The sequence below is a fragment of the Spea bombifrons genome, chromosome 3 (genome assembly GCF_027358695.1).
Source record: "Spea bombifrons isolate aSpeBom1 chromosome 3, aSpeBom1.2.pri, whole genome shotgun sequence".
NCBI lineage: Eukaryota > Metazoa > Chordata > Amphibia > Anura > Pelobatidae > Spea > Spea bombifrons.
In genome coordinates this window covers 107,101,455-107,128,466 of record NC_071089.1, presented here as the reverse complement: position 1 = coordinate 107,128,466, position 27,012 = coordinate 107,101,455, and the positions used below count along the sequence as shown (strand labels likewise).

The 27,012-nt window shown below is 43.3% G+C and overlaps 2 protein-coding genes across 2 annotated transcripts; both read left to right on the top strand.

Annotated features, from left to right (window-relative positions):
• The first annotated feature begins 288 nt into the window (after positions 1–288).
• Positions 289–5,108, top strand: RNASEH1 (ribonuclease H1). Its single transcript, XM_053459880.1, has 7 exons — positions 289–372; positions 1,708–1,853; positions 2,519–2,615; positions 2,846–2,900; positions 3,112–3,196; positions 3,637–3,761; positions 4,581–5,108. The coding sequence occupies exons 1-7, from the start codon at positions 323–325 to the stop codon at positions 4,656–4,658; spliced, it is 636 nt and encodes a 211-aa protein (XP_053315855.1). The 5' UTR covers positions 289–322; the 3' UTR covers positions 4,659–5,108.
• Positions 5,109–20,314: 15,206 nt separating this feature from the next.
• ADI1 (acireductone dioxygenase 1) lies at positions 20,315–25,923 on the top strand. The gene is made up of 4 exons (XM_053459884.1): positions 20,315–20,499; positions 23,775–23,894; positions 24,363–24,542; positions 25,149–25,923. The coding sequence occupies exons 1-4, from the start codon at positions 20,380–20,382 to the stop codon at positions 25,266–25,268; spliced, it is 540 nt and encodes a 179-aa protein (XP_053315859.1). The 5' UTR covers positions 20,315–20,379; the 3' UTR covers positions 25,269–25,923.
• Positions 25,924–27,012: the final 1,089 nt, after the last annotated feature.

Genomic DNA, 27,012 nt, shown 5'->3' with positions numbered 1-27,012 from the left:
GTTGTATGATTTACACATGTTACCGTATATTAATCTGTGTATATACATAAAGCGGTATCATAAAAAAACTACTAGCGCCAGCACAAACACTGCTAGGGCGGATCACTTCGTTCTATCCCAAGCACATCTGCTTTCCCGCTTTCCTATGGCTCCTCCCCCTGGTGATATATATTGGCGATGGACGCGTGATCAGCCAGTTTCTCTGCTGCGGAGCGAGAGCTATTGTTGCCGTCTAGCCAGCCAGCCACCCAGCCAGCCACCCAGCCAGCCACCCAGCCTGCCACCCAGCCTGCGCAGAAACTAGCCGCTACCCTGAGAGAAGATGCCGTATGCGGTGCGCAGGGGCCGTCGGCCCGGAGTGTACGATAGCTGGTGAGGGGCGCGGAACCATCCGCCGCCATAGTTACATCACCACAACGCGCTATGTAATTTTATTTGAGACGTGCTCTGTCGCACTTACTATATTTGTTATTGGATTATCACGCTGTTACCCCGGGTACAGAATTAGATATTATTAGATATTATTATAAGGAATTACCCCATTAGGTTGTGGCTGATATTCCCCTCATCGCATTTATAAGGTTTCTAGTCATCTTAATGACGTCAATTAGACTGGTTCTATATAACTGGTTTTTGTTCCTTCAGTATTCGATTCAATACAGGCGATGATTATTACCCTAAAATGACAGCAACTCCCAGCATCTGTAAAAGATCAGAGTGATGGGAGTTGTGCTACACCGTCCTGTTTATAAGGTCTCTTATCCGTAATGACGCGGTTAATGCTGTTTACTCTGAGATGAACATATAGATGAGCATGAATACCATATAGAAATAATCGGGTACGTTCTACATTCACATAACTATATAGATATATGTGTGAACGGGGCCCGGGGAATGTTCTGCATGGATGGGGCACAATCTTTTACCTCATGTGCTGCACCCGCATGGTGTCCTGTATAATCTGTATAGCATTACATAATATGGGGGCGCTATACATAAATACATATATAACGGCAGAGGCATCGAGTGTAAACCTGCCGATCATGTAGATCCATATAAGCGCCGCGCATGCTGCCTGCGCGATGTACGCGCAAAGTGACATAATCACAGACTGGTGCGTGGAAATGTTGGCCTCTGTCCACAAGATGATTGATGTGTATGCATCACGCAGGTTGGGGGGGGCTGGATGTGTATGCTTCACGCAGGTTCCCGGGGGGGTATATATATTTATATATAGGACTCCAGGTAAGTGGGATCTGCTCAGCAAACCCTCGAATGCCTGGCCTGAGAGACGAGGTGTCAGAATGAATAAACCAGTCGGTGCCCCTCTGTGACCGTGAAGCACGATCCATGTTATCTTAACGTATGCGAGTGAGAAAAGTAGACTTCTGTGTCCGTTTCTTCCTCCCCTGACAGTCTGTATTGCAAGCGGCTCATGTGTAGCTCCTGCACATGCGCTGTAATGCTCCAAATGATTATTTATTGTTTATGTAGTGCCACCAAATTCTGTAGCGCTGTACAAAGGGTAGACAAGACATAACATGTATATAACATAACAATGAGACTTACAGAAACAGATGAGGAGGGCCAAGCTTACACTCCAGATGAAAGCAAGGGGAGTAGCAGCTGTCAGTATCAGACCACAAGGCTGAGGTTTGTGGGAGTTGTTAATACACCAATGTTCCTCTTCATACCGGATCACAACAGGGAAGAATGCAAAGCTCAGGTGGATCGCTTTCCTTCTGCGAGATACAAGAAGTTCCCATCCAGCCATGAAGCCAGGAACTTCGTGGAGAGCGATGATGCTTCCAGCTCTTCGTCTTCTAGTTACCATCCGTACGGCCAGAGAACAGGTTTGCACGACATGCGCCACAGTGTTATATTATTACATTATATAATTTCTCCCACATGAACGTCCGAGGAGGACCCCGTATGTAGTATAGTTTAGTCTTACTGATTTAATTATCAGTCATGCTGCGACAGGGTTCGTCCATAATCTGTAGTGAAATGGAAAGGTTAAAAGTGCAACTCTTCTGCCATCTTATCATTTAGTGAATATAGCCCATTTGATAAAGTGAACTTTGCAGAGAAATTGGTAGATAAGTGGAACAGCCTCCCAGCAGAAGTGTTAGAAAGGAACTGAACTAAAGCATGCATTGGCTAGGGCTCCTCAGCTGAACCCCTATAAGAGCTGAATTCTGCCTGTGCAGAAGCTCATCACTTCCGAAGTCTAAGTTACAGCTTCAGTATTGATCACCACGGAATTGTAATATGATGCTTTCCTTCCAGTCCACTAATAGCATTAACCGTGTAAAGATTGCGTTGCACCTCTAACCTTATCGTAGTAACACTTGGCGTTCGTTTGGTGGGGTCCCCTTGTTTCATACATGATCCATAGTTAATAAACGTGTGTAAAGTTACTCTGTCGATAGCGACTTCTGGTGACAGACAAGCCGTCCCTGACAATGGACTGTTACGTGAAATGGGATGTAAAGCATTTCTTCCTTTTTGCTTGCAGAGCAACAAGCGGTTTACACGGACGGCTGCTGCTCCAGAAACGGGCAGCACGGAGCGCGCGGTGGGATTGGAGTTTACTGGGGTCCTAATCATTCACTGTGAGTGACGGAGGCAAACTTGCCTTATAACACCGATCACTATCAGAAGACCAACTACCCCCGTACGGGGAATCTTACTGACCTGTCATAGGAGGTTCACTTGGGAAATGCATGTGGATATGTATGATATATTGAAAATACAGGGTTAGGGCACAGTCACAGCTGGAAAGTTGTGGGGATTTGTACTTTTCCGCCCCTGTCTGTAAAAATGATTTTATTTAACACCGCAGGAACGTGTCAGAACGACTTGAAGGCAGACAGACTAATCAAAGAGCTGAAATCGAGGTAGTGTATAATTTCTTCTAATACTTTTCATAGTCGGTTAATAAGCTCCTTTATTATCTGTTCTGTTGAATAAGGGACTAGTTCCAGACTTGCAGTCATGTAGTTGTCCCCCCAAAACTAGGCGGATGCCGAATAGTCCTGGATGACTGCTTTCATGTTTCTCCATGGAGCCTCACATCATTTTTTTGTTGTTTTTCCCCATAATTTTCAGGCGGCCAGTAGAGCGCTGGAACAAGCCAGGGAGCATAATATGAGGGCGATTAATATTCACACTGACAGCAAGTTTACCATTAACGGTAAGTCCTGGTTACCCTCAGACAGTGGTTAGTCCTATAAATTCTGTCTTCGCATCATGGAATCTTAACTTCGTTTTGTTTAGAGATAAGTAAGCCAAGATGATACGGTATTATGTTCTACAATAAATGTGTTTTTTGGGTATGTAACAATATCACCTAGCATGGATAATAATTTATAAACAAACAAACACTGACTCGTTTCTAATATCCGATTTCTGTACCTTTACCTGTTTTATATGTATGTCCATAAAAGTGTTAAGAAATAAACAGTTTGGCACAACTTAAAAAGACTTGCATAAAGAAATCCTAAAAAGTCTGGATTTTTTGGGCTAGTCAAACGGAAGAGGGCTTGTATGTGCGCGCATGTATAAACCTATATGCAACGGTTAATGAGATCTATCATCCCCAAAGTGATTTGTGTTGCGTTGTGTGTTATACAGGCGCGACAAAATGGGTCCCATCGTGGAAACAGAATGGTTGGAAAACTTCCGCTGGTCACGACGTCGTTAACAAGCAAGACTTCCAAAAGCTGGACAATCTCTGCCAGGGCATGGATGTTACATGGGTGAGCCTTAGCCTTACTGGCATCACACATGCAGATACACACGGTACATGCTACATTATACTATCCATGATAGGATACATTCCTGACAATTACAGGTGACAAGATACCTGTACTTCATTGTATTGTTTTGGTTCTCTTACAAAGAGCCTTGTCCTTGTTACGTCAGGTATCCCTTACATAGCTGCCTTCATAACTTAACGCCTTAAACAAATCTTGGTGGCATGGAACGCTATGAAGATAGTATTTGCACACATCTTACCGGCGGTACCCATTGCAGGGGACGGCCTCACACCTGACACAGTACTCTGGAACCATAATTAAGAACCATTATAAGACAACCCGCCAAAATCTGAATATTAATTTAGGAAAAAAAGAAAAAGCCTGATTATAAGACGACCCTATAGGAAAAAAGTTTTACTAGTAAATATTAATTCATGTAAACTTTTTTCATATTTAATAAAAGCTATGATTGAGAAATATTTTTTTGTTTGTATTTCCTTTTATTTGCCAACCTGCCCCCCTCCAGTTATGCACATCTGCCCCCAGGTTTGCCACTCTGCCCCATGATATGCCTTATACCCCCCTTTATGCCACTCGACATCGATTATAAGACGAAGGGGTATTTTTCAGAGCATTTGCTTATAATCGGGCAAATCCGGTATATTGTTGTGCATGTTGCAGATACTTTTCAGAACAGAGGCTTCTTCCGGTTTGGGGAATTGTGATGAATGATAGCCGTGATTCTGTGCTGCGTGCGTTAACGTGCACTAGTCTGGCTGAACTTACAACTAAACTGATAATAACTTTCCTTTGATACAGACTTACGTCCCGGGTCATCGTGGTAACGGAGGGAATGAAATGGCCGACCAGCTGGCAAGAAATGGAGCAAGAAAATAAAGTCCTGCCGTTTCAAATGTTTTATTCACCCGTTTGGGGGATTTTAGGGGTTCTGCAGAAACCACTGTATTGCCTGATGCTAATGGCTAGTTGTTTTTGGGGTGCAAAGAGGGAAGCGATTTAAGATAGCCATGTTAAAACTAGTAATCTGCTGCCATTACACAGTACCGCTTTGTGTTCTTATAAATCACAGCTGTAGCTACAGTAGTGAAATAGGCATTCTGAGCGCTCCAATGATTATAGCCATTGCTGAATATCTTGTATAATGCTCATTTTTGTTGCTGCGAACAAACTTCTTAACAAAGCAGAACCCTAGCATTGTCTGTTATCTGTTTTACAAAGTTTTCACAAAAGTTCCGTATTAAAAAAAATAATAAAAATACTTGGATAAAAATGTTAAAACCACAGTACTAAGTATATGTATACTTAAATAAAGTGTTTTCCAAGCAAGTTTTCTTAGGATGTTTAATTGTTCTTGGCCTGTAAAGATACCCTAACATCTAGAGATATTAAGACCAACTTGCACCTGACTTTTTTGTGGTTTTTTTTGTCATTCCCGGCAGCATGAAGAGGAGAAATCAGCTCTGTATCCAGGTAGGGCAGGAAATTGTAAAACCCTTCTACCCTCTGATTTTTCCTGCCTGATCCTGGGTAGTAGGTGAAGATATCTTCTGTTTTTTTTTTTTGTTTTTTTTTTCAAGAGCTCTGGCGTCCTGGCTCTATACTCCGCTCTGGGGAGGCCTAGTGAGTAGCCCTGGTTGGGTCCTGAGGAGGATCAGACAGCTAGTAGGTGCTGAGGGTGAGATCCTTGGGCAGGTTGCCTGCAGTGTGATTCTGGTGGACTTATATGTTTCCAGGATTCCAGTGTTGCTCTCGTAGCGGTTTCCTCAGGGATCACAGCATGACAATGCCATCTTCCACTTACTTTTCTAGGTGGCCCACTGCACACACAAATCCAACGGGAACACAGAATTTGTGTTTTTTTTCTCTACTTTTTCACAGGTTGGGCACATTTTTGGATGGAGGCTGCACATGAATGCTTGGTTTACAGTTGAATAAAGACGCTACACCTTATGGTGTGAAACATCAAACTTTATATTCCCCTGAACCAACTGGCATGCAAAAAACTGACCTAACAACTTAGTGAATATACGTAGGGCATAGCGTAAGGGGTAGCGATGGTCCTGTTAGTGGTTCGTGAAAGCATTGGGTATGGGAATGTCAGGGCTCGGGTCAACAGGTCGGGTAGGGGCCCAATTGCAGGGGATAGCTGAGGCTCCGTACTCCAGGATGCATATTGACAGACAGGTAAGTGCAGGCAAGAGAGAACAGTCGCACACCAGGCTGGTATGAAAGAACAGATTATATTGAAAGCTGGCAGGAACAGGACTAGTATATACAGTAGAATAAAGCACAAATAGGATACAGTTAACCGTAACACGTGGACTGAAAGTCTTGCTGGACAGGCGTGGAACTAGAGACCCTCTGGCAGGGCACACGGTAGGAGGGCGGTCACAATGAAGCCAGGTCACAAGCCGAAGATCAAGATGCTAGGAACGATTCCGGACCAGGTACAGAGCTGCAGCAACAGGCTGCTAACACCACAATGCAAAGGCCACGGCTGAGGTGCTGAACAGCTACTTATAGTAAGGGTAACTCCCTAGTAAGTATCTGCAGCTATTCAGGTGGGATGATTCCTGATTCCTCATAAAGGAGAGTGGCCTCTAGAGGTTGCAAGGAAGCATGACAAGGGTATGATATGAAATACAGGGTTGCAGAGTGGAACCCTGACAGGTAAGATGTCCGGGTTGGGTTAGTTATTGTATCCTGTTAGTGATAGGCATGATGATCACATTAGGTCACTGACTATTGGGACCAATCAATAAGTGACCTAAAGGGCCAATCGGTGGTCTCATTATGTATTTTATTGGGTTAAAAATGAAATATATATATTGTAAAATTAAAAAATGTAATTACTATCAGGACTTGTAAGTGACAAGTGTAAGCAAATGACATCGGTGAGACCGATCAATAATAAGTTTAAGTAATAATCACCTGTAGGAGTGATCGGAAGGGCGGCAAGGGATCACTTGCTGTTGCCGGAGTGCTTGGACCCCTGTGCAGACAGCAGCAGAGACCCCTCGATCGCCATGATGTGACATCGGGGCCTTTTTTATAACTAAGATATACCAGGTACACAATTGGTCTGCAAGGGTGTCACGGTCAGGACTACTTGCCAAGCCGTGACTGTGTGGAGGGCGTGGGCATGAAGGGGTTAATAGCACCAGGCCTCTGGATTTACTAACTTGACCCCTTAACAAGGCATAAATTACACCAAATTAACCTCCAAATCCTGCCTGTATCCCCCCAGGTAGTCTGCCACCACTCATGATTTTGATACTGGATTCGTGAGAAATCCGAATTAGAACCTTTATCTCTATATATATATATATATATCAACCCACCCCGGGCAAACAACATATACCGTATTGGCTCGGATATAGGCCGCCCCCGTATATAGGCCGCACCCTAAAAGTTTGGTGCTTTTTTAAAGAAAAAGTTTTTTTTCTTTAAAAAAGCACCAAAAAAAACATGCTGCCACTCTGTCTCCCCCCCCCGAGATACGCTGCCGCTGTCCTCCCTCCCCGCGATACGCTGCCGCTGTCCTCCCTCCCCGCGATACGCTGCCGCTGTCCTCCCTCCCCGAGATCCGCTGCCGCTGTCCTCCCTCACCGCGATCCGCTGCCGCTGTCCTCCCTCCCCGCGATCCGCTGCCGCTGTCCTCCCTCCCCGCGATCCGCTGCCGCTGTCCTCCCTCCCCGCGATCCGCTGCCGCTGTCCTCCTCTGCCCCCCCCTCCTCGACTTACCGGAGCAGACTCCCGGGTGTCTTGCGGGGCCGGCGAGGGACATCTACGCAATACGCGTATGCAATTTCCGGTACCGGAAGTTGCATGCGCGTATTGCGTAAATGTCTCCCGCCGGCCCCGCAAGACACCCGGGAGTCTGCTCCGGTAAGTCGGGGGTGGGCAGAGGTAAAACGCTTAGATAACCTCCCGTGCCGGCACCCCCCCCCCCGTGGGAAGTGCTGGCAGGGGAGGCTGTCTGAGCGTATCGGGGAGAAGGATGCAGGTCCCCTGCACCGCTGCGGGGGATCTGTATCTTAACCCCGCTGCCTGCCCGGCGCCCGGGACTGCATGTCCCGGGCGTCGGGCGCTAGAGCCCGAATATAGGCCGCACCCCCACTTTAAAAACTTAAAGTGGGGGAAAAAAGTGCGGCCTATATTCGAGCCAATACGGTATATATCCTGTAGAACTTAATAACAATATGGTAACGTGTTATCCTCTCTTAGGGTTTGTGGATATCGATACTAGAGCCCAAAGACAGACCTAGATTTTGAATATTTTAATAACAAAAAGACAAAGATTACACAGTGCCAGAATTACAAAAAACAAGACATACAAAATAAAAATAAAACGGCAAACAGTTCTTAAAAACAAAGGGACTTAAACACAGGACCCTCACTCACGAGTTTCTCCAATAAGTAGGCCTGTGGGAACTCCTTAAGTCCAGATGGTTTCTTATGATGTTGTTCCGATCAGAGTATATCATGGAGTTCTGCTTTGAGGTCGCTGCATTGTCCCTAAATCAGACTTTTGCAAGCAAACGCCCCTCTGACCACATGACTGATTATATGACACCATCCCCAAGAATCGGGTCCCATCTTTGATGTCCCAATAAGTTATGGTGGGGTAAAGGTGATGGAACCCCCCCCCCCCACTTAAGATAGGAATGGAATTCCTATAACTAAGGATCCTTATCAGTTAGGCCATGAATCACCACAGGGGTCCTTTGGGAAGATGACACCTCTAGCTAGAACAGATACAGAGGGCATTCACAAATCAACCTCAGATTAACTCATTGAATGCTTAAACAAAGAAACTAACCACCTCTGCTGGGTTACCCTTCCATGCATCCACTACATTATATGAGTTAATCATGACAAAGGGACATTATCTGATAGCGTGCCTGGTATGTTCTTGGCCCCTAAACAGGTCCTGATTGGCCCAAGTGGCTTTGGTATCCAGAGCTGCAAGCTCGATAAGGCTATCCAGACTAAATTGACTCTCGAGAGGGACCATTTGATCATTCCAAAACCACCATTGTGTGTTGGATTGTGTCTACAATTAAGGAAGTGTACACTGCGGCTTGAGAGGAAGCTCCCTCTGGGCTGTGTGTGCGTTCTACAAGGGCTGTCTTGGGCAGAGGCAGCAGATGTTTAATAAAGCAGCAGTTTGGTAGAGTCATGAGGCACTACTGTCTTAACATTGCCCTGGCGAAGACTTTGTTCGGCAGAAGAGGTCCCCCCTGGCACATTGTTATGCCTCCTCTTTATGCTACTGAGAATGACATTGAAACAAAAAAAATCTCACTTGAGTATTTCTTTTCCTTGTCATTTCCTGGTGGGGCGAGGGTCCCAAGATTTTATTATTTCCTGCCCCACCTGGATAAAACTGTTACCGTTTTAACCGTTTAGAGCTATGCCTTGTATTGAACATGACGTGTGTGATTTGTTTGGAGGCAGCTTTAGACAAGAAAATGATTTCCATTAACCCCTTAAGGACAATGGGCGGTTCCTAAACCCATATAAAACAATGCATTTTGTATGGGCTTTGTCATTAAGGGGTTAATCCGTGCAACAGCTGTAATAAGAATATACTTGTTATTCCAATTACAGGACCAATGCCCAATTAAAGAAAAGATGCATCCCCAAAGCCATCAAAAAGGCCACTCCACATACCTTGTGTAGTAATGAGCCAAACTCACAAAAATATTTAGAGGTTAAGACCTGTTTTAGGATCTAAGGCCAAATAGCTAACTTTTTGTCCATGTGGCAGCCTCAATGGGGATTTAACAAGCTCAGCTCTTGGGTTGGTTAGGTCTTCATCACAGTTTACAGAACCTTGCACCAGATGTCTTTTCAAACAGTATAGACCAGTTTGTAATTAACAAAGGGGATTCTTTTTGGTTGTTCTGCTTAGCAAAGTTTAGAAATAGATTCTCAGACTTCCTAAAATCCACTGATATCACCCGATATGTACTTTGACACCTTTTAGCATTCAAACAATAACATGTATGCACTAATCTGAAACTGAAATAAGGCATCAGAACTGACCTCAGGGTTAGCAAGAGAATTGCAGTTTAATCTCACTGACTTCCCTTTAGATTATAAAGTCTCAGTCCTAGTGATATTCTGCACCTTCAATAAGCCGCTTTCACAAGCCTGTGCTGTCTGATCTTAACCATGTGAGAAAAAAACTGCTGGTTGTAAGGAGATCACATACTACAGAGTAAGGTCAAAGCAGTAAAACAGCCTCCAACCCAAATGGGTTCTAGGAGCCAAGTCATCTTTCAAAACTAGGGAACCTTCTGACTCCTTCTCTGAAGATCTTAGGACATTGTCATCAGTGGCATCCAAGTTGATACTGACATCCAAGTGTCGAGGAAAGCATGTCTGTCTGAAGACTAAAAACTCAACTATAGAGACCAAAGGTTAACGTTAGCCACAACTTTGTAAAAACTTTGTTGATGAAAGCCCAAAGAGAAGAGTCCTGAATAAAAAAAATGACTCATTCCTTTGTCTTAGGCTAGGTTTCCACTTGGGTTTTTGTCCTGCGTTTTTTTCTTGATGAAAAACGCCAGGAAAAACGCCAAGAAAACTGCCACTGCATTCTCCTGCGTTTTGGCGTTTTTTCTGGAGTTTTTTCTGGCGTTTTAGCCTTTCTGTGGAAATTGCTTTTTTTGACCTTAGGCAGTTTTTCCAGCCTTTACAAGTTAGAAGTTTCACCCAGCTAAAAGGGATTAGGATAAATGGCAAATGCCCTCTCCTGATGTCATTTACTTGGTAGACCCTTTTGTCTCTTTTCTGTGGTTTGTAAGGCATGCTTTATTTCGAATGTCTGCTCCTCTGGGAAGATTGGCCCCAAATGATGGTGCAAATTGTTTGCTGTTGCTTTTGGCACGCAGGATCCAGTTGATGCGTCGGGTATGTTTGTTTGTAATGGCATGTTTGTTCCAAATGGTGTAAAATTCAATATGAACCAGTCCAGGACTTTGTTTTGTGTGAAACTGTTTGTTTTCAGCCTATTTCTCGTAGGACACACAGATACTGGGTCCATCCTCTGCATTGTAACTGTGGAAAAAACGCCATAAAAAACGCCAAGGCAATAAACCCACATGGCTTTTTCATGGCGTTTTTTCTCTCCCATAGACTTCTATTGGAGAAAAAACGCCATGATTTCTTGCAAAAAACGCCAGAGTGTCAACATGCTGCGATTTTGAAAAACTGCCACAGAGCCCAAAAAAAGCTGAAAAATGCCAAAGAGGACTGAAAAAACGCCAGACAGAAAAACGCCAAGTGGAAATGGCATTTTGCGATTTCCTATTGAAGAACAGCTAACATCTGGCTGCTGCGTTTTTCCACTAAAAAAACGCCAGGTGGCGCTATTGGCGTTTTTATGGGTGTTTTTAGCAAAAAAAAAACAAATGGAAACCTAGCCTTATAGGGCAGTTTTAGGAGCCACCTATGCACTTTTCGTCCGTGCAAATAAGTGTCCTTTAAATGTAGGAATACCATCTAATTTCCCAGATTGAGGTATTAACTTGTTGACTAGCTTGGGTACCAGAAAATCGATACTTAATCCCATTTTTAAAAAGGGGCACTGGTTCGACTACGACTCTTTGAGATACAATTCTCCAACCGCCTGAGCTAGGGCTACTTGGCCTGAAACCAATTTCAGACTTGAAAGTAGGAAGCTCATAAAAGGCATGCTTTTTCTAAATCTGAAAAACATTGAGGATCCCAATAATCTGATGTGATTATTTTCCGTTTCTGATAGAACTGGGACAATCTGTCTCATTAACAATGCTGAGGTAATATGGTGTCAGAAGTACTTGCCTTCTCCTTGGGGACAATACAAGGTCTCGCATCCCCTGCTCTTCTAGAGGAATTTTAAAAAGTGACTACATCTGTTTTTACATTTTGGCAACACCCTATCATTGTCCAACACCCTCAACGGTGTACCAAGCTGTAAAACAATGGGGGAGCATTTAAACAGCATGCTGCAGAGGCTAATCTATGTTGAATCTGCTGACCAATGCTTTAACCATATAGCTCTTTGTCTAGAGTAGTCAATACTATGTTTCTGGCGGCCAGAGGAATAGACTCAATGGACGTGTCCCACATAGTTGGATGCCATACAGACATTGATTATAGTCTGCAATAATTGGTCTCTTCTAGCTGCACAATTGATAAACGGTAACGTCTTGCTACAGCTGCTGCAGAAATGGATAACCCATAGACAATAGCCACCACAGTATGCCTTTCTGAGTGGGCAACGGCCACATCCGTCCTGGGACACTACCCAGCTTTTTATCTTTCCATCAACAGTGAACGTGTTCTAAAAACTCTAATCTGGATACTTTAACTAATGGAGCATGAGATTGTTGCCTTCTTGGAAAGCCAATCAACTTGTCTTGAGTGACCTCATTTTCTTCAGCTCCCATAACATATTTTACTTCCTTGATTCATTTTGGTGGTTTATCCAGTTGACCCGGCTATCTGGTATATTTATCATGATCATGAGAGGTTGCACATCAACAGATCTGGGATTCTGAATGGTTCTTGCCACATTACTTGCAACATATAGTAGAAGTGATTGCTATTTAGCTTCAGATATTATGAGGACAATATATAACATGCAAATCAGACTAACTTGAATCAAGTTCTATAATGCTGAATATGCTTTTGAAGAAAAAATGTTCCCTTGGTGGAGCTGCATAGGGGCACAGCAGTGTTCCTTTAGAAGTACTCCTTTTTTTGCTGGTAGAAATGTTGAGCGTCACAAGATGGAGCTAGACGTACATGATTTCAGTCAGCCACATGCAGCAGGTTTGTAATTCCAGCTATTTTATATTAAAAAAAAATACTTTAGAGATCCTATGATTCTGTCCCTGTGAGTGGAAGAATAGATACGGTTCTTAACACAAATAAAATAGATACTCTTACTGTGTTCTCAAGGCCAGCAGCAATGTGGTGATAAAGCGTGAGAACACAGCGAGCCTCTGTTACAGTGGAAGTTGTGGACTGAGAAGACCCAGAGGCGAGATAATGTCACGAACAAAGCAATTTAACATAGAGGAACACTAGCAAGGCTCTTCCTGTCTCTGCAGCTCCTGATGCTCTATTATCTGGATTGGGAAGCACTGCACAGGATATTTACCTCTTCAGGCTCCTTTGAGCCCCATAACCCATTATGTTCAGGGAGGAATCACATTAGGATCTTCTATCTGGGCATCAGTGTTTTTCTAACCATGTATGTAACTCCATGATGCCTCCCTTGCGGAGACAAGCATCTTGTTTACCATTCACTATTAACATTCACTATGTGGTCACTGCATTCTCCTCTAGTGGAAGGGATCCGGAATGAACCCTGTAGCGCCTGTCATTGCTGATGGCATAGAAGTCTGCAGAACCAGCTACGGCGCCATCGGTGTTAGCTGTGCAAAGCCAAATGTCTGAAAAGCAATTTGTACAGAAACACTGCAGAAGATGGGGAGGCTAAGAGGGAACTAAATATAATTAAAGGGGAAAGTGTATACGTTATTGGGTATGACTGCTCCTTTAATAAATCAGCATTTATATTTCCAATACTGCCACACAGTTAACTTAATAAAATGTTTGAAAAGTATACATGTAAATAAATTACGCAGATTTTGATGGTTCTAAGCATTGTTCTGTCCCCTCGTCTCCTTATGCAATCCACTTTAGATGTCATGTTATAGGGCTGGACTGGGGATGAAAGGTGGCCCTAGCACTTTAAGGCAAGCAGCCATTAAATGATGTACATCTGGCTGGTTACATGAGGTCACACGCTATGTTCTTCCACTCTAGCAGCACGTGGCCTCATGTACCCAGCCAGTGGCTGTACACTGAAGGACTGGATCTGCTGCACAGGTGGCGGTAAAGATGAGTATTTGGCCCCATTTGCCAGAGACTTAGCTGGCATTTCCCTAGTTTTGCCAGATGGCCAGTCCAGGCCTAGCTACCGGGTGCACCTCGTCCGTTCTCTGCAGCATTAGGGGATGGAGAAGAGCACCTCCCAGGTTCCAGAGTCCATTCAGTATGGAAAACATGAATTCTGTACTTGCGTGATTGACATTTTTTTGTTTTTAAGGAGGTATTCAATAGGGGTGATTATTAATTAAATATTTATCATGTAGTTCACTCAGGCTCACCTAACAATGCAACCTGCTTGATAATCAGAAATTCTGTAGCTTATCAAACTCACTGAATATCCACAGAGAGATCAAGGCTGCCCTACAGCTTGTTATCGAGTCTACTGCTAATCCTGTCACTCAAAAGACAAAGCATTAATGTTGCTGAATTGCTGAAATAACCAGTAATGGGGATAATGCAGTCAACAATAGCTTTAACCACTTCTCAGAGTTCTTTCTTGACATTACAAAGTGTAAATCAATGAAAGCATTATTTTCCTATTAGTCTTTGAAAGGTCAACTTCCCCTCCCCGCCTCCTCGGTTTTGTTATGAAGTCTGGTAAAGTAAGAAATGCTAAGTTACGGATAAAATGCCTAAAGGACCTCTGAGGCTTTGTAGCCAGAAAAAAAGATGCCATAAAAGTGAGATCACAGCAAGATCACAGAAGATACAGTCTGGATCCATATCCCTAGTAACAGCCAATACAATGTTTGTTCTGCAACACCCACCTTGCCTCAGCCAGGGCAGAAAATGCCCTCAATGGGTGCCTTGTTTGTACTGGGATCATTTTTTTAGTTGACAGTACTAGGTGTGATGTAGGCTAGAGAATTTTCCAAGACCTACATCTCATGGTACTGGGATGTTTGGTGATGCTCACAACTTGATCCAATATATTATCTCCCCTATTTAAATTAGAGTGACCACATGTCCCGGATTGCCCGAGTGTGTAATCTCATGCGCGTCATAGTGTGTCCCTGAATAGCAGAAATAAAATGTGGTCATCCTAATCTAAATTCATTCTGCACTTGCTTGGACGGGAACCCACCCCCTGTCCTGTTCCAAAACAATAATTTGTAGTCTACCTCTACCAGAGGTTTAGTAATTGTCTTCCTTTCCCTGGTATTGTTTGGCATTAAGACATAAGCCATTCTATTCTACAGGAGCGGATCCTGTATGTGGAACCTCCTCCCCTACACACAAAAAAATAATGTTGGCAAATGTGTAAACTGTATGTCAACTGTAAACAACTAGAAATCTTAAAAAAAGATTAACTTATAAATACACTAAATTAGTTTAAATAAATAACATTTACTGAACAGATATGGTACAGCATAACCTCTATCACTATACACTAAGCCAGACATTGACATGGAAGGTCTCTGCCCCATAAAACAACCTGTGCCACAGCTGGCCCTGAAACAGCTTGCCTGTGGCACCTTGGTCCCTGGAGCAGCCTACCTGTGCCACCACTGCCCCTTAATAGCCTGCCTGTGCCACCTCCGCCTCTAAACAATCTGCTAGTGCTACCTCTGCCCCTTTAAAAGCCTGCCTGTGCCACCTCTGCAAACCCTAAACAGCCTGCCTGTCCCATTTCTGCCCCATAACACTTACTTTTTCATTCATTCACCCATTCACTCCCCCGCACCCCCTACCTCTATTGCAGATTTCACTGGTCAGGGGCCGGACGAGCACCACTGGGGTCGTGCAGACGTCTGAATGTCGCCCTGTTAAAGGTAGGGAGACATTCAGAGCGTGTGCGATAGTAGGAGTGAAAGAGCCAGCGAATTTGGGATCAAAATTTTTAGCTCTTTCGCCTAATTTTTGTCCGTTTCGTGGGGGGGGGGGTCTGGAGTTGTTTTCAGAGATTTGTAGGAATTGACGAAATCAGCAAATTTCATTACATTTGCAATTTGTACAAATCTAAATGCACAAGTCTAGTATTTATAAACCCAGGGCAAATATTAGAATTATTATTTTTTCAATGTTTCACTATATTTTATTATTTTTTATAGTAAATCACATGATATGCAAACCTGGGAACTCTCAGCGTTTCACCTGGGCACTCCAGAATACTCTACTTCTCCAGGTAGACACCTGAATCTTCCAGGCTGCAGGAGCAGGGTCCTGACGTGCCCCACTACATGCCCAATGTCAGCGGGAGCGCCCACTAAAGTCAGAGGGAATGCCCGCAATGTCAGCAGGAAGGCCCACCGTCATAACCAGGACTGTCCATTGACATCAGCAGTGTAGGCTCTGGGTAGCTGGAGCCCACAAGTCCCAAGGGATGATCAGCAAATAATGGTATTTAAGAAAGCCCTTCTTGTCCTGAAAAAAACCCAACACATGTGGGTATAGTAAATGAGAGAAAAGGAAATTACAGCTAAACAGCAACACCACAAAAATGTTTAAATAGCCATTGCCACAAAAAAGAAACATCTCTACCCTTAAAGGGTTAATGTGATCCTAGTGAGTCTGTCTATCATACTGGGCTTAATGGAGTCCAATGCCTGTGCATGTATGTTAAGAAGACAGAGACTTAAATTTTAGAAAGCCATATCATCTACATTATTTCCATTTCTTCTAGAAAAAAAAATAATTCTCACTAAATGTAAAATAAGTGCTCATTTTCAGTTTCCAGTCTAATTGACATACTTTTTCCCTGACAGAGAAGTATTAGGCAAATTATATCCATCGATAATTATGTTAAAACCATTAGTGAATCTGTGTTTGAATAAATGAATGACAGGTAGGCCGACAATTACTATGTAATCGTAAAATACAGCCTCCAAAAGCATTGTCTCTTAATATATTAAATTTATATAGTCTGTATTCAAAAAACCCATAACTCATGCTAGATAAATGTATTAACACAGATGCGGTATTCCTTACACTTTGGAGATGGATTATGTTTTGGAGGGCTGAGTTAATTCTCGGTAATAGATTATTTAACACACGCCACTTTATCAGGATGACCAGATGTCCCTGTGTTCAGGCAAGGCCAGATTAAGGAGTTTGGGCAGAGCTGGAGCTTATACAAAAAGGACCCCTCTTTTCTTGAGCTCAGCAAAGAAGGGTTTCTTGCACATTCCTCTAGGTTTCTTCATGGTATCACAACGTTCATGTTACGCATTGGCATCATATTATGTTTAAGGCCTGATCGCTGTGAATTAGGTAAGCGCTACATAACTCCTGGCCAAGACTGCCCCACTCGTATCAGGGCTAGTGGCAAAAAATATAATGTGCAATAACATAATATTACGTATACTTCACACGGACTATAGTAACTCAACTGGACGACAATAGATGCTCAGGAAAGGAAGGGGAAGGGTCGGTTGGATTTGGCTATACCCTTTGTTAAGTGTGAAGTTAATGGGTTTTCTTTTAATCTGTTAAATGCGATGTCATGGATATTCAGGCTTTCCCACATAGATCGAATTTGCCAAGACGCCTCCTTCGTATTGTTTGGTATCTGTAAAGGGAATGAAACGCTAAAAGAAAGTTGGACTAGAAGGTCACGTGTGCGAGAATCAAAATTACACTCTTTGTAATATCAACTTTATATTGTAATGGAAAATAATTTGCATATTTTGCTCTTTTTGTCTACGATAGGAACAGAAAATATAATTTTAATGAGACCCAATCATGAATATGCAGTGCAGATGTCGGCACCTGGTCTTAAAAAGTCCAGTACTGAACTTGGACTACTTATGGGGACTACTTATGGGGACAATAGCAGACGCTCTCTGATGACCTGTTCATTAATCTGGCCTGAAAGAACAAGATGTTCCATTCAGCCTTGAAGAAAGCAAGAAAAAGGGTTATTTACAGTAAGAACAATAAAGATGTTGAAAAATGTGATGCTTTGATGGTTTTTTTTTATATCCAAGAAGATACAGGGATATAACTCACTATAAGGGCAGTAGTTATAGTTTGTTCATCCAGTGAGAAATCAGATGCCATTTTATAGTCAAGAAGGATTTTCCCCCTTTTTTTGAATTACAATTAGAAATCTCTCAATGTGGGTTTTTTTTACTTCTTCTGGACCAATAGCCTTGTTTGGCTTTATAGACTTTTTCAACCTAAATGACTCTGTTACTATATGCAGTAAAGTGCTGGAGTGTACCCTAATATAAAGGAGAACGTAGCACTAAGCCTAAATCAAATGAGTAATCTGCAGATCCAGTTCTCGTTGTCCCTGCTGTGCAACGTTGCCCAGCGGTGCTTTCTCTTACCTTGTCTGCCATGCTGCTGGCACACTGCGGGAGTCTTCATCTTTTCAGTAGAACTACATTACCAATCACTCAGTAGAAAGCAAAAGGAAATACCAAATAATGTAAAAAAAATATTACTAAAGAAATACCACTTTTATTTAAACATGGAGTCCCCAAGACATATCCTACAAACCCATTTCAAAGATAAAACTACTAACGATACTTATTGTATTGGTATTAATTAGCTTCTGCTATGGTAGTATTTCTTTGAAGATACGCAGTGGTTGGAAGAGGAAGCGGCACTCTCTAAATGTGTACCTCCATTTGTGACGTTCATGTTTTTTTCCTAGTATGATTTTACTGTGTGTCTTGGCCATAGAGATTCTCTACAATGCCAACTCTGACAGGATGAGGAATTGGTTTGGCATTTCATAAGGTGGTTCCTGTAAAAACTACTGCCAGTATTTTCTTCTTAACGGACACACCTTAAATTTGCTGGTTAAATACCAGCTGAACGAGACCCTGATTAAGGATAGACCCTTTCTAAGCTTCTTACATGGGCCGCATTGGACAGACATGGCTAGCTTCCAATGAAAATGTGATAATTGGTGATTTTTTTTATCGCAGTGACATAAAGCAAAGTTTTTACTGAAGACAGGAGGCGTTCTACATTGTGAAGTGAACCTTCCCAACACTACCATACCTGGGAACTCTATGGGCTTGGCCCGGAGACTCTGAGAGAAGTGCTGCTCCTCTGGGTCGACACCAGAATCCTCCGGGTCACAGGGTCCTGACACGTCCCACTCTCCGCCCATTTCCCTCTTAAATGGGGGATGTCCCACGACATCAGCAGGAACACCCACCAATGTCGTCAGGACCGCCCACTGAAGGGTAGCCCTGGCCGTGTCCCGCAAGGGTAGGCTCCGGGTAGTCAGAGCCCAAAAGTTCCTGGTTATGAATACTACTGTTGCCTGCTTCTACAAACCTGCCTAAATTCTAATGCCAACTTGCCTCGTCTTTCCAATTTCAGATTTTACTTTAGTTCTTATTTGGTGAAATAAGAAAATGAGTCCCCTACCATACATATACAGAGTTACTAGCATTCTAAATCGTAAGTTTCTCTAGAGTTGTGGTGATTTACTATTTACTTTACTTTGTTTGGCTTCAAAGGCCAGGATTTGTAGATCATAGGGAGGTTTGCTCGTTCTCACATGTTATATCACCACGGGGCTGTTCCCAGTGTAAAAGAGTCTTTTCTATTAGATAAACAAGAAGGTAGTTATACAAACCAGAAAAAGTGATCGATAAACAAGTTGTAGAGCTTTCCTCCCACAGCCCAAGGGTGGGTAGATTTTATATATATATATATATATATATAAATATATATTTTTTTTAGTCCATGTGCATACCTGGGAACTCTCCTGGTTTGACCCAGAGATCTCTGGGTGAAGCTCTTCGTCTCCAGGTCAACACCCAAATCCTCCGGGTTGCGGGAGTGGGGTCTTGACCCACCCCACTCCCTGCCTATTTGCCCTTTAAATGGGGGTGTTTTACAGCAGGAATGCCCCCGACATCAACGGGAACGCCCACCGGCGTCACGGGACCGCTTGCTGACGTTAGTGGGCAGTCCTGGCCGCGTCCCGCAAGGGAAGGCTCCGGGTAGCCGGAGTGAATAAGTCCATGTCCATGTGGGAGTCAAACAGGACTGGGGATGACTAAGTGGCCCTAGCACTTTAAGGCCAGCAGCCGTCACGTGCATACCTGGGAGCTTCTGGGCTCCAGCTACCCGGAGCTTTCCCTTGAAGGACGCAGCCAGGACTGCACACTGACGTCAGCGGGAAACACCCCCACTTAAAGGGGAAATGGGCGGGGAGCTGGGCGTGTCAAGACCCCGCTCCTGCGACCCGGAGGATTTGGGTATTGACTCGGAGAAGCTGTGCTTCACCTGGCGATCTCTGGGTCAAACCTGGGGAGTTCCCAGGTATGGTCACATGGTGTACACGCAGCGGCATTTTTAGTGATGCAGCGCATGGCTGCAGGTATACAGCTGGCGACTGTACACTGCAGGAGTGACAGATCGTTATACTTGGGTTTGGTTCAGAGACTCCAGTGCCGCTTTTCAGGTTGTGCAGTTTTTGTGACAAAAATTTTGAGAATAAATAACCAAAAAGTAAAAAAAAAAAATCAGAAAGAATCTTTAAGTGCAAGAAATAACTGCGTGTACGGCGCTGCTGGCTTTAACGTCTATCCTCCTGGTAGTAGAGTCTAGCCCAGAAAATGGCCGCGTTTCGTCCAGTATGGCGACACATGTGAGAGCCGCTCAGTGTATAGAGCTCTGCGGTATATTATGGATGACGTATGGTGGGCGTGTCCCGCTGTTCTGCGCAGCACTAGGCAGCTGTGTCCGCGCCAACCCCCTGTGTTGTACACTAACGAGCTCGGTATCCGTGGACATGGTGCAGGCCTGGTATATGGACGACTCCGCGGAGGACCAGAGGCGGCCTCACCGGCTGGATCCTGATCAGCCCGTCACAGTGCAGCAGCTGAGTGAGCTCGGAGTGCACTCATACAAAGTGAGTGACCGGACTGGCTGGGCTCCGGGGCACCCTCTGTGTGCTCTAGTGCCTGAGCCTCGGAGAATGCATGTACACTGACAGAGACACGCGTGTACACCTGCAGCACACTGACAGCGACACGCATGTACCCCTGCAGCACAGGTACACGCGTGTAATGAATGTAACAGAGCGGCAGTTTAATGTAAAATTAGTTCCAATCTCCACGAAATAGCAGCTTATCTGTGACTGGAGACTCGGGGCGGCTGTGACGGGAAATACAAGATTACACAGTGCCGAGTGTCAGTAACACGAGGACTACAGTATTATTAATAACAGAAAACAACGGTGCTCTACACATGATCCAAACATTAACATACTGATAACGCTAACACACGTGTTCTGCGACTTGTTTAGTGACGTGTGTTCTGTAATGTGCGCTCTGTGACTTGTTCTGTGACGTGTTTTGGGACATGTGAGGCGTTCTGGGACATGTGACGCGTTCTGCGACATGTGACGTGTTGTGTGTCATGCACATGTATAGGCAAAGACGTGCTGATGCATGTTTCGAACGTTTGTAACGGGATCTACCATTTAGGGAGGAGGAATTCTGCTCATATACCGCGGGACACGGATTGTTTGTATGTAGCGCCATCGTATTCCGTAGCGCTGCTCATGATGAAACCACATGGGGGATCCTCGTCCGCTGGCTGCCAAAATCAAGAATAATGGAGTGAACTGGCGTAATCCCAAAACCCGATAAAATGCAGAATGTTGGCAGATAACCAGCGCTCTCTCTGGTGTGGAGACTCTTAATCAGTCATTGGTCTCGGCTTTGATTTATAGTTTTCTGCCTATCCCCTCTCTGTATTAGCCTCTACCACTTCTGCTGGGGGGCTATTCCATTTATCTACCGCCCTCTCAGTAAAATAAAACTTCCTTACATTACGTTTAGTGAAGAAACACACTGTTGATGGTTCTAAAATGTATGCAGCCCCCAAAGCCCTTGTATGAGAAAGTAATCTCCCTCCCCCCCTTACACCCCAAACGATTCCCGCAGACCCGCCGGGTCTTAGTGGGCTTTGGGTCTGTACTTTGACCTGGATGTTTTCACACCGCCACCGCTTCAAGGGGGGCTGTCTGAAGATGTTTAGGGGACACACAATAATATTGTGCATTAGGATGCTTGTGATAGCTGGAGTGTCTCCTTGGATGTTTTCAAAAACATTAAAAACGATGATTAAAAACCAAAAGCTATGAGTTAGAAAAGGTGAATGAATGAAGCGATTCTAGAAGCTATGATGGTAATGCTTCTGCTTAAACTCTTTGAGGTCACGGGCATCGGCTAAGTGCACCGGCTGGCATATAAGCAGCAACGTCTTCTAGTGTTGGCTGCAGGGGGTGGCAGACCCCCAAAGCAAAACTGGGGCGCATATCACCCCCTTGGAAGATCACACCCTGGTGCGCTGCTGCTCAAAGGGCCAGGTACAAGGGGAACTCTGACCCCCCCCCCCCCAACTGAGCCGATACATTCTCCATAGACTGCTTTAAAGACTCTGGCGTGTCAGAGTACTGAAATATGATGTCATATCCTGGCACTCTACAGCGAGGGGGTGTCGGGAGCATCGCTAAGGCTTAGCACCCAAGGTAAATGTATTTATGGACAACATGATCCCAAGCGAGAATGCCTGCTGATCATTCATATTATCTACTCGGCCAATAAGCTGACAAGGCATCCTGGCAGTTAGTAGTTCACTCGGGGGCCCGGGCCCTGCATATCTTATTCACTGGATTGATATAATTACATTACGATAAAGCTGAATATAGATGGAGCAGACCAATTATGACTTCTGCTTTCGGGGGGGAAGTACAAATCTCGTTTGGAGAGTCTACTTAATTTAAACGACCTTCTTTATTTTGCTTGGGGTTGGCAAGTAATTGACTGTGAAAGGCTAAATATAATAAATGAGTTTCCCGTCGATGGCTCATTAGCCGAGGTTCCGAGTTACCTGGCATTTTGGCACCAACATCATTTACTGCTGACGTTCAGTCAGCGCTCTGTTCCCGTACAATGTGCGCTCGGTCCCAAGGCCGACGGGGACACCCACATCTAATATGATTTTAGACAAAGATCTCATTTTTCATTCCTGCGTTTTTCTGCTTTTCTTGTGTTTTCCTTTCCCTTTCCTTCAAAACAAAATGTCCGTCTTGTGCTAAGAATAACGGTTTGTGCCGGAGGGCGAGACGGCATCTTAACAGCGCGGGGAGGAATAATGAGAATCCTGTGAAAGGGAAATTCTTGAATTTTTATTAAAACGTTTCATTCTAATTGCAGCTCCTTTTCTTTTTCCTGATATATATTCAGAAAATGTATTTTCTACAGCTTTTTAAAGTGGAGGGTTTTGTAAGAGGAACGGAACACCTCGGTTATAAAGAAAGGCGTCTTAGTGGGGGATATGATGTCATTATGCAGATACATACGCAACACCAGCCGCTCTCTGATGACCTGTTCATTAACAGGAGTGGGCAAAGAACGAGATATCATCCATTCAGACTCGAAAATAATTTTTGCTTAAAGTAAGACCAGTAAAGATGCGGAATTCACTAGCCGTAAACATTGTGCTGCCAGATTCAATAGATGGCTTTTAAATATGGGCTGGATGATTTTTTTTGGTTGTAAGGACAGGGTGAATAATAGCTCGGCGATCCATTGGGTCCCATTTTTGAGGAACGATTGGGAATCTTTTCAATGTGGGTTTTTTTATGCCCTGTGGGTAACGGCAGGGATCAGTCATGGACTCGTCCTGTACTGTTCTTCTGTTGAGGTAAATAACGGGGACGGAGACCTTTATGTTTGTGGGGTTATCGTAGGCCCTGTATTTTATTTTTGGTAGAGTTGTTGACTATTATACGCTTCGGGATTTTATCAGGGATTTCAGATACGATTTTATACGTATTATACGAAACCCAGGAAAACATGGATTATAATGTATTAGCTCACCTGTTTGCAGGCAGGAACATACAGAAAGCCCGGCATGTATGCAGTTTGGAAGAGTTCATTTGCTTCTTGTGGGGTGATATCACAAGTGGATCGATTGAATTTTTTTTAAATTTAAAGTAACCATATGGATTATTGCACATTTCTTAGTTTTAATATATTTTGTGAAATTGTAGAAATCCGAAAATGTAATATTTTGTTCTTCTATAAGCATATGTTAATATATGGATACTTGGACGTACCGCGCTTTCACAGCTATACATATGTTCATTTATTTTTTTTTTTTTTCAATTTGCAGTTGGATGCAGATAATTATGAGAGCGATCCGGAACTGGCCAAGATTCGCAAAGAAAATAATTATACTTGGATGGATATAATAACCATACATAAAGACACGCTGCCAAATTACGAGCAGAAGGTACTTTGTTGTATTTTATAGCGACTCGAGGTCTAATATGCAGGTGCAACAGTGCGAAATATGGCATCTGCAATGGGAAATGATGACCAGGTCTAGACATGCTTATAAAGAATTAAAGAGCCCGGCGTATACGTTTAGAAGCCAGTCTGGCAGTGTGTGTGTGTGTGTGTGTGTTTATTAAAAGGTCATCTACATCCACCAGACAAGCCAGAAGACTTGGGTTTCCCCACAGAACTAACTATATATATATATATATATATATATATATATATATTCACCCCTTTTTGTCTGCCATTTTTTAAACATTTTTACATAATTCTTTAGGAGAGCTTTATACTGCTTACTGTGCTTTCCTGCACACCCAAACTTTACCAATGAGAATTAGCTTTTAATAAATACAGTATCAAGATTTATACTAAAAGCGATTTGGTACATACAATAAATCAAATGAAACCTTTGTTCATACAGCTGAAAATCTTTTATGAGGAACACCTCCATTTAGATGACGAAATCCGCTACATTCTGGAGGGAAGCGGATATTTTGATGTGCGGGACAAGGAGGAGCGCTGGATCCGGATCTTCATGCAGAAAGGAGACATGATCACGCTCCCAGCCGGCATCTACCATCGATTCACGCTGGATGAAAACGTCAGTATTGAAAATACAAAATGAATATAGATATATTGGGAAGTGGAACCCTACATTTCCGGTTATGTTCTAATCTTCATGCAGAAAACAATGTGTACGTGCATCGTCACCGGGTCCGGGAAGAGACAGGCTTAATCCAGTTTGTAACTTTTCTCGCGTAAATACTTGGCAGAGCTTTGATCATTAAGGAGAGTGACACAAAATGAGCGGTTTCATTTCCACTTGAATATTAGGATTACTGATCAGATATTGCCCTGAAGAGTACAAAGTTCTTTTTTGTTTATGTTGTTGGCTGTGACTGAACATCCTGTTAAACCAGTGATGTCATAAATACAATCTAAACTTTTCAGGCGGGCTGAAGGCCACACAAAAACCCTCAACGGCCTCGTACTTTCCGGGTGAAACATTCTAACGGAGATGTTAAGGGACAAAAGGCTTTGTTAGGATGGCAAGTCTGGGAAAACATGTATGTGGTACAAATATATGTAAATATACCTGATTCTATAAGTTATAAACTGTTCTGTGACATATATGTAGAATGAGGTTCACCAGTACAGTGCCAGCTGCCTTGTTTAATTCACTGTCCCTTCTTCTGTCTTCTCCTAGAATTACGTGAAAGCCATGAGGCTGTTTGTTGGAGAGCCCATTTGGACGCCGTACAATCGGCCTGCTGAAAACTTTGATGCTCGAACAAAATATCTTCAGTTTTTGGAACAAAAAGCATAATTTTTATCTTCAAAAAATATATATTTTTAATTACATAACAGTTGTTTAGATACAATAATTTAGCTCAAGGAAATTGTTTAAGAGATAACTTGCATCTTGTTAACACTAAGGCTGAGATATATCACAAACAATCCAATAGCTTCGGGTCAATAGAGATGTGATAGGATGTTCCAGACAGTTGGACGAAGATTTCTCTAATCAAGTGCCTGGGTAACTTAAATGATTCAAGTGCGTTTACATCTCATCTAATGGATAGAAATGCTTTATTGAGGATGATGAGATGATGATTTTTTTATGTTCTAAATGCTATCATGACCACGTATACTGGAGTTTTTGTAAACTGACAGATTAGAGTAGGATTCCCAAAAAGACAGAATCCTAATCTGAAAACAGTTATTTTCTTTAAGAATAAAACAAGTAACGGGAAAGATGGACATTCAAGGCCTTCTCCAGATGTAGGCTCTAGATTTGAAGCTCGTTTGAGCAGAGCCCTCCTTGCCTGTTTCTGTAAGTCAAATTGTTATGTTGTGTCTACCTGTTGTACAGCGCTACAGACTATGATGGTGCTATATAATAGTTGCTCACTGGATCCACTATACCTAAAGTGTCAGCTTCCAGGAGGAGAAGGTATGAGCTGGCCTGGTGTATAGTTCAATCTATGAGATTTTTTTTGGTCATCTCACTTACTGAGCTATGCATTATTTGGGGCCAGCTCACTTATTATGGAAGAAACTTTCCACTGTTAGCCCTTCATAATGCATAAAGTACACCACTCAAGCGAACTTCCACTTCAGACATAAAACAGTTTTCGCCCAACCATTCGCCCAACATTTGTTAATAGGAATGTGCATTGGTGTAAGGACATTCAGTAGAGTGTCAGCTCCCTGTACCAGACCGCTAGGACTACCATTGGTAACAGGCTATGTGAATAATAAAAATAGAGAACGTGGTGCTTTGTGAAACACAAAACTATTTGTGTTCGCTCTGCAGAACTGGGACAAGCCATGCAGCTCAGGTATTTGTCTTCTGTGTACAGGAACAGCTGGCACGGCCCGATGGTACAATATGTAAGAGACTGGAGGTTGTCCCGATGCGGCATTGTATGTGATTGCTGCAAATGTTCTGTAAGGAACCCGTCTTCCGAAAATGTGATCAAACTCCCATACCGTACACGGGGATATTTCTTAAGGGCTTTTGGAAAATAATGTGGGTCACGTGATCAAATTACCTTGTGCTTTACTCTACAAATCCATTTATAACGCGTAGCCGCACAGCCTCCTGTTTACTAATGACAGCATGAAGAAGGGTGTGATTAGGCAAGGCTCCCTCCTTTGGAGCTTCATGGCAGAGAGTAATGACGGCACCGTGTATCACGGAACGGCAGCCTGCTCTGCGGATGCAGTGTATGCAGAAAACAAATCAAAAGCAAAGTTTTGGTCCAGAAACAATGGTAAATTTCTGCTGCTTCTACGAAATAAATGTTTTATTTTATGGCCGCATTCTATAGTAAATTAATTTGCATCCATTAATAAATTAACCCTTGCTTACTACTCTGATAACATGCACCGGTCACTTTCAAGATCATTACATATGTCTTTTGATCTGGTTTTGTGAGTTCATGCTTATCGATCCATTTGTATCTGCTGGATATAGAGGGTTATGGAAACTCCATTAAAAGAAATGGCTCTTCAAAAAATAAAAGGCTACGGTTGCTATAGAAGCTGCAGGCAGTGAAAGTCCAGTA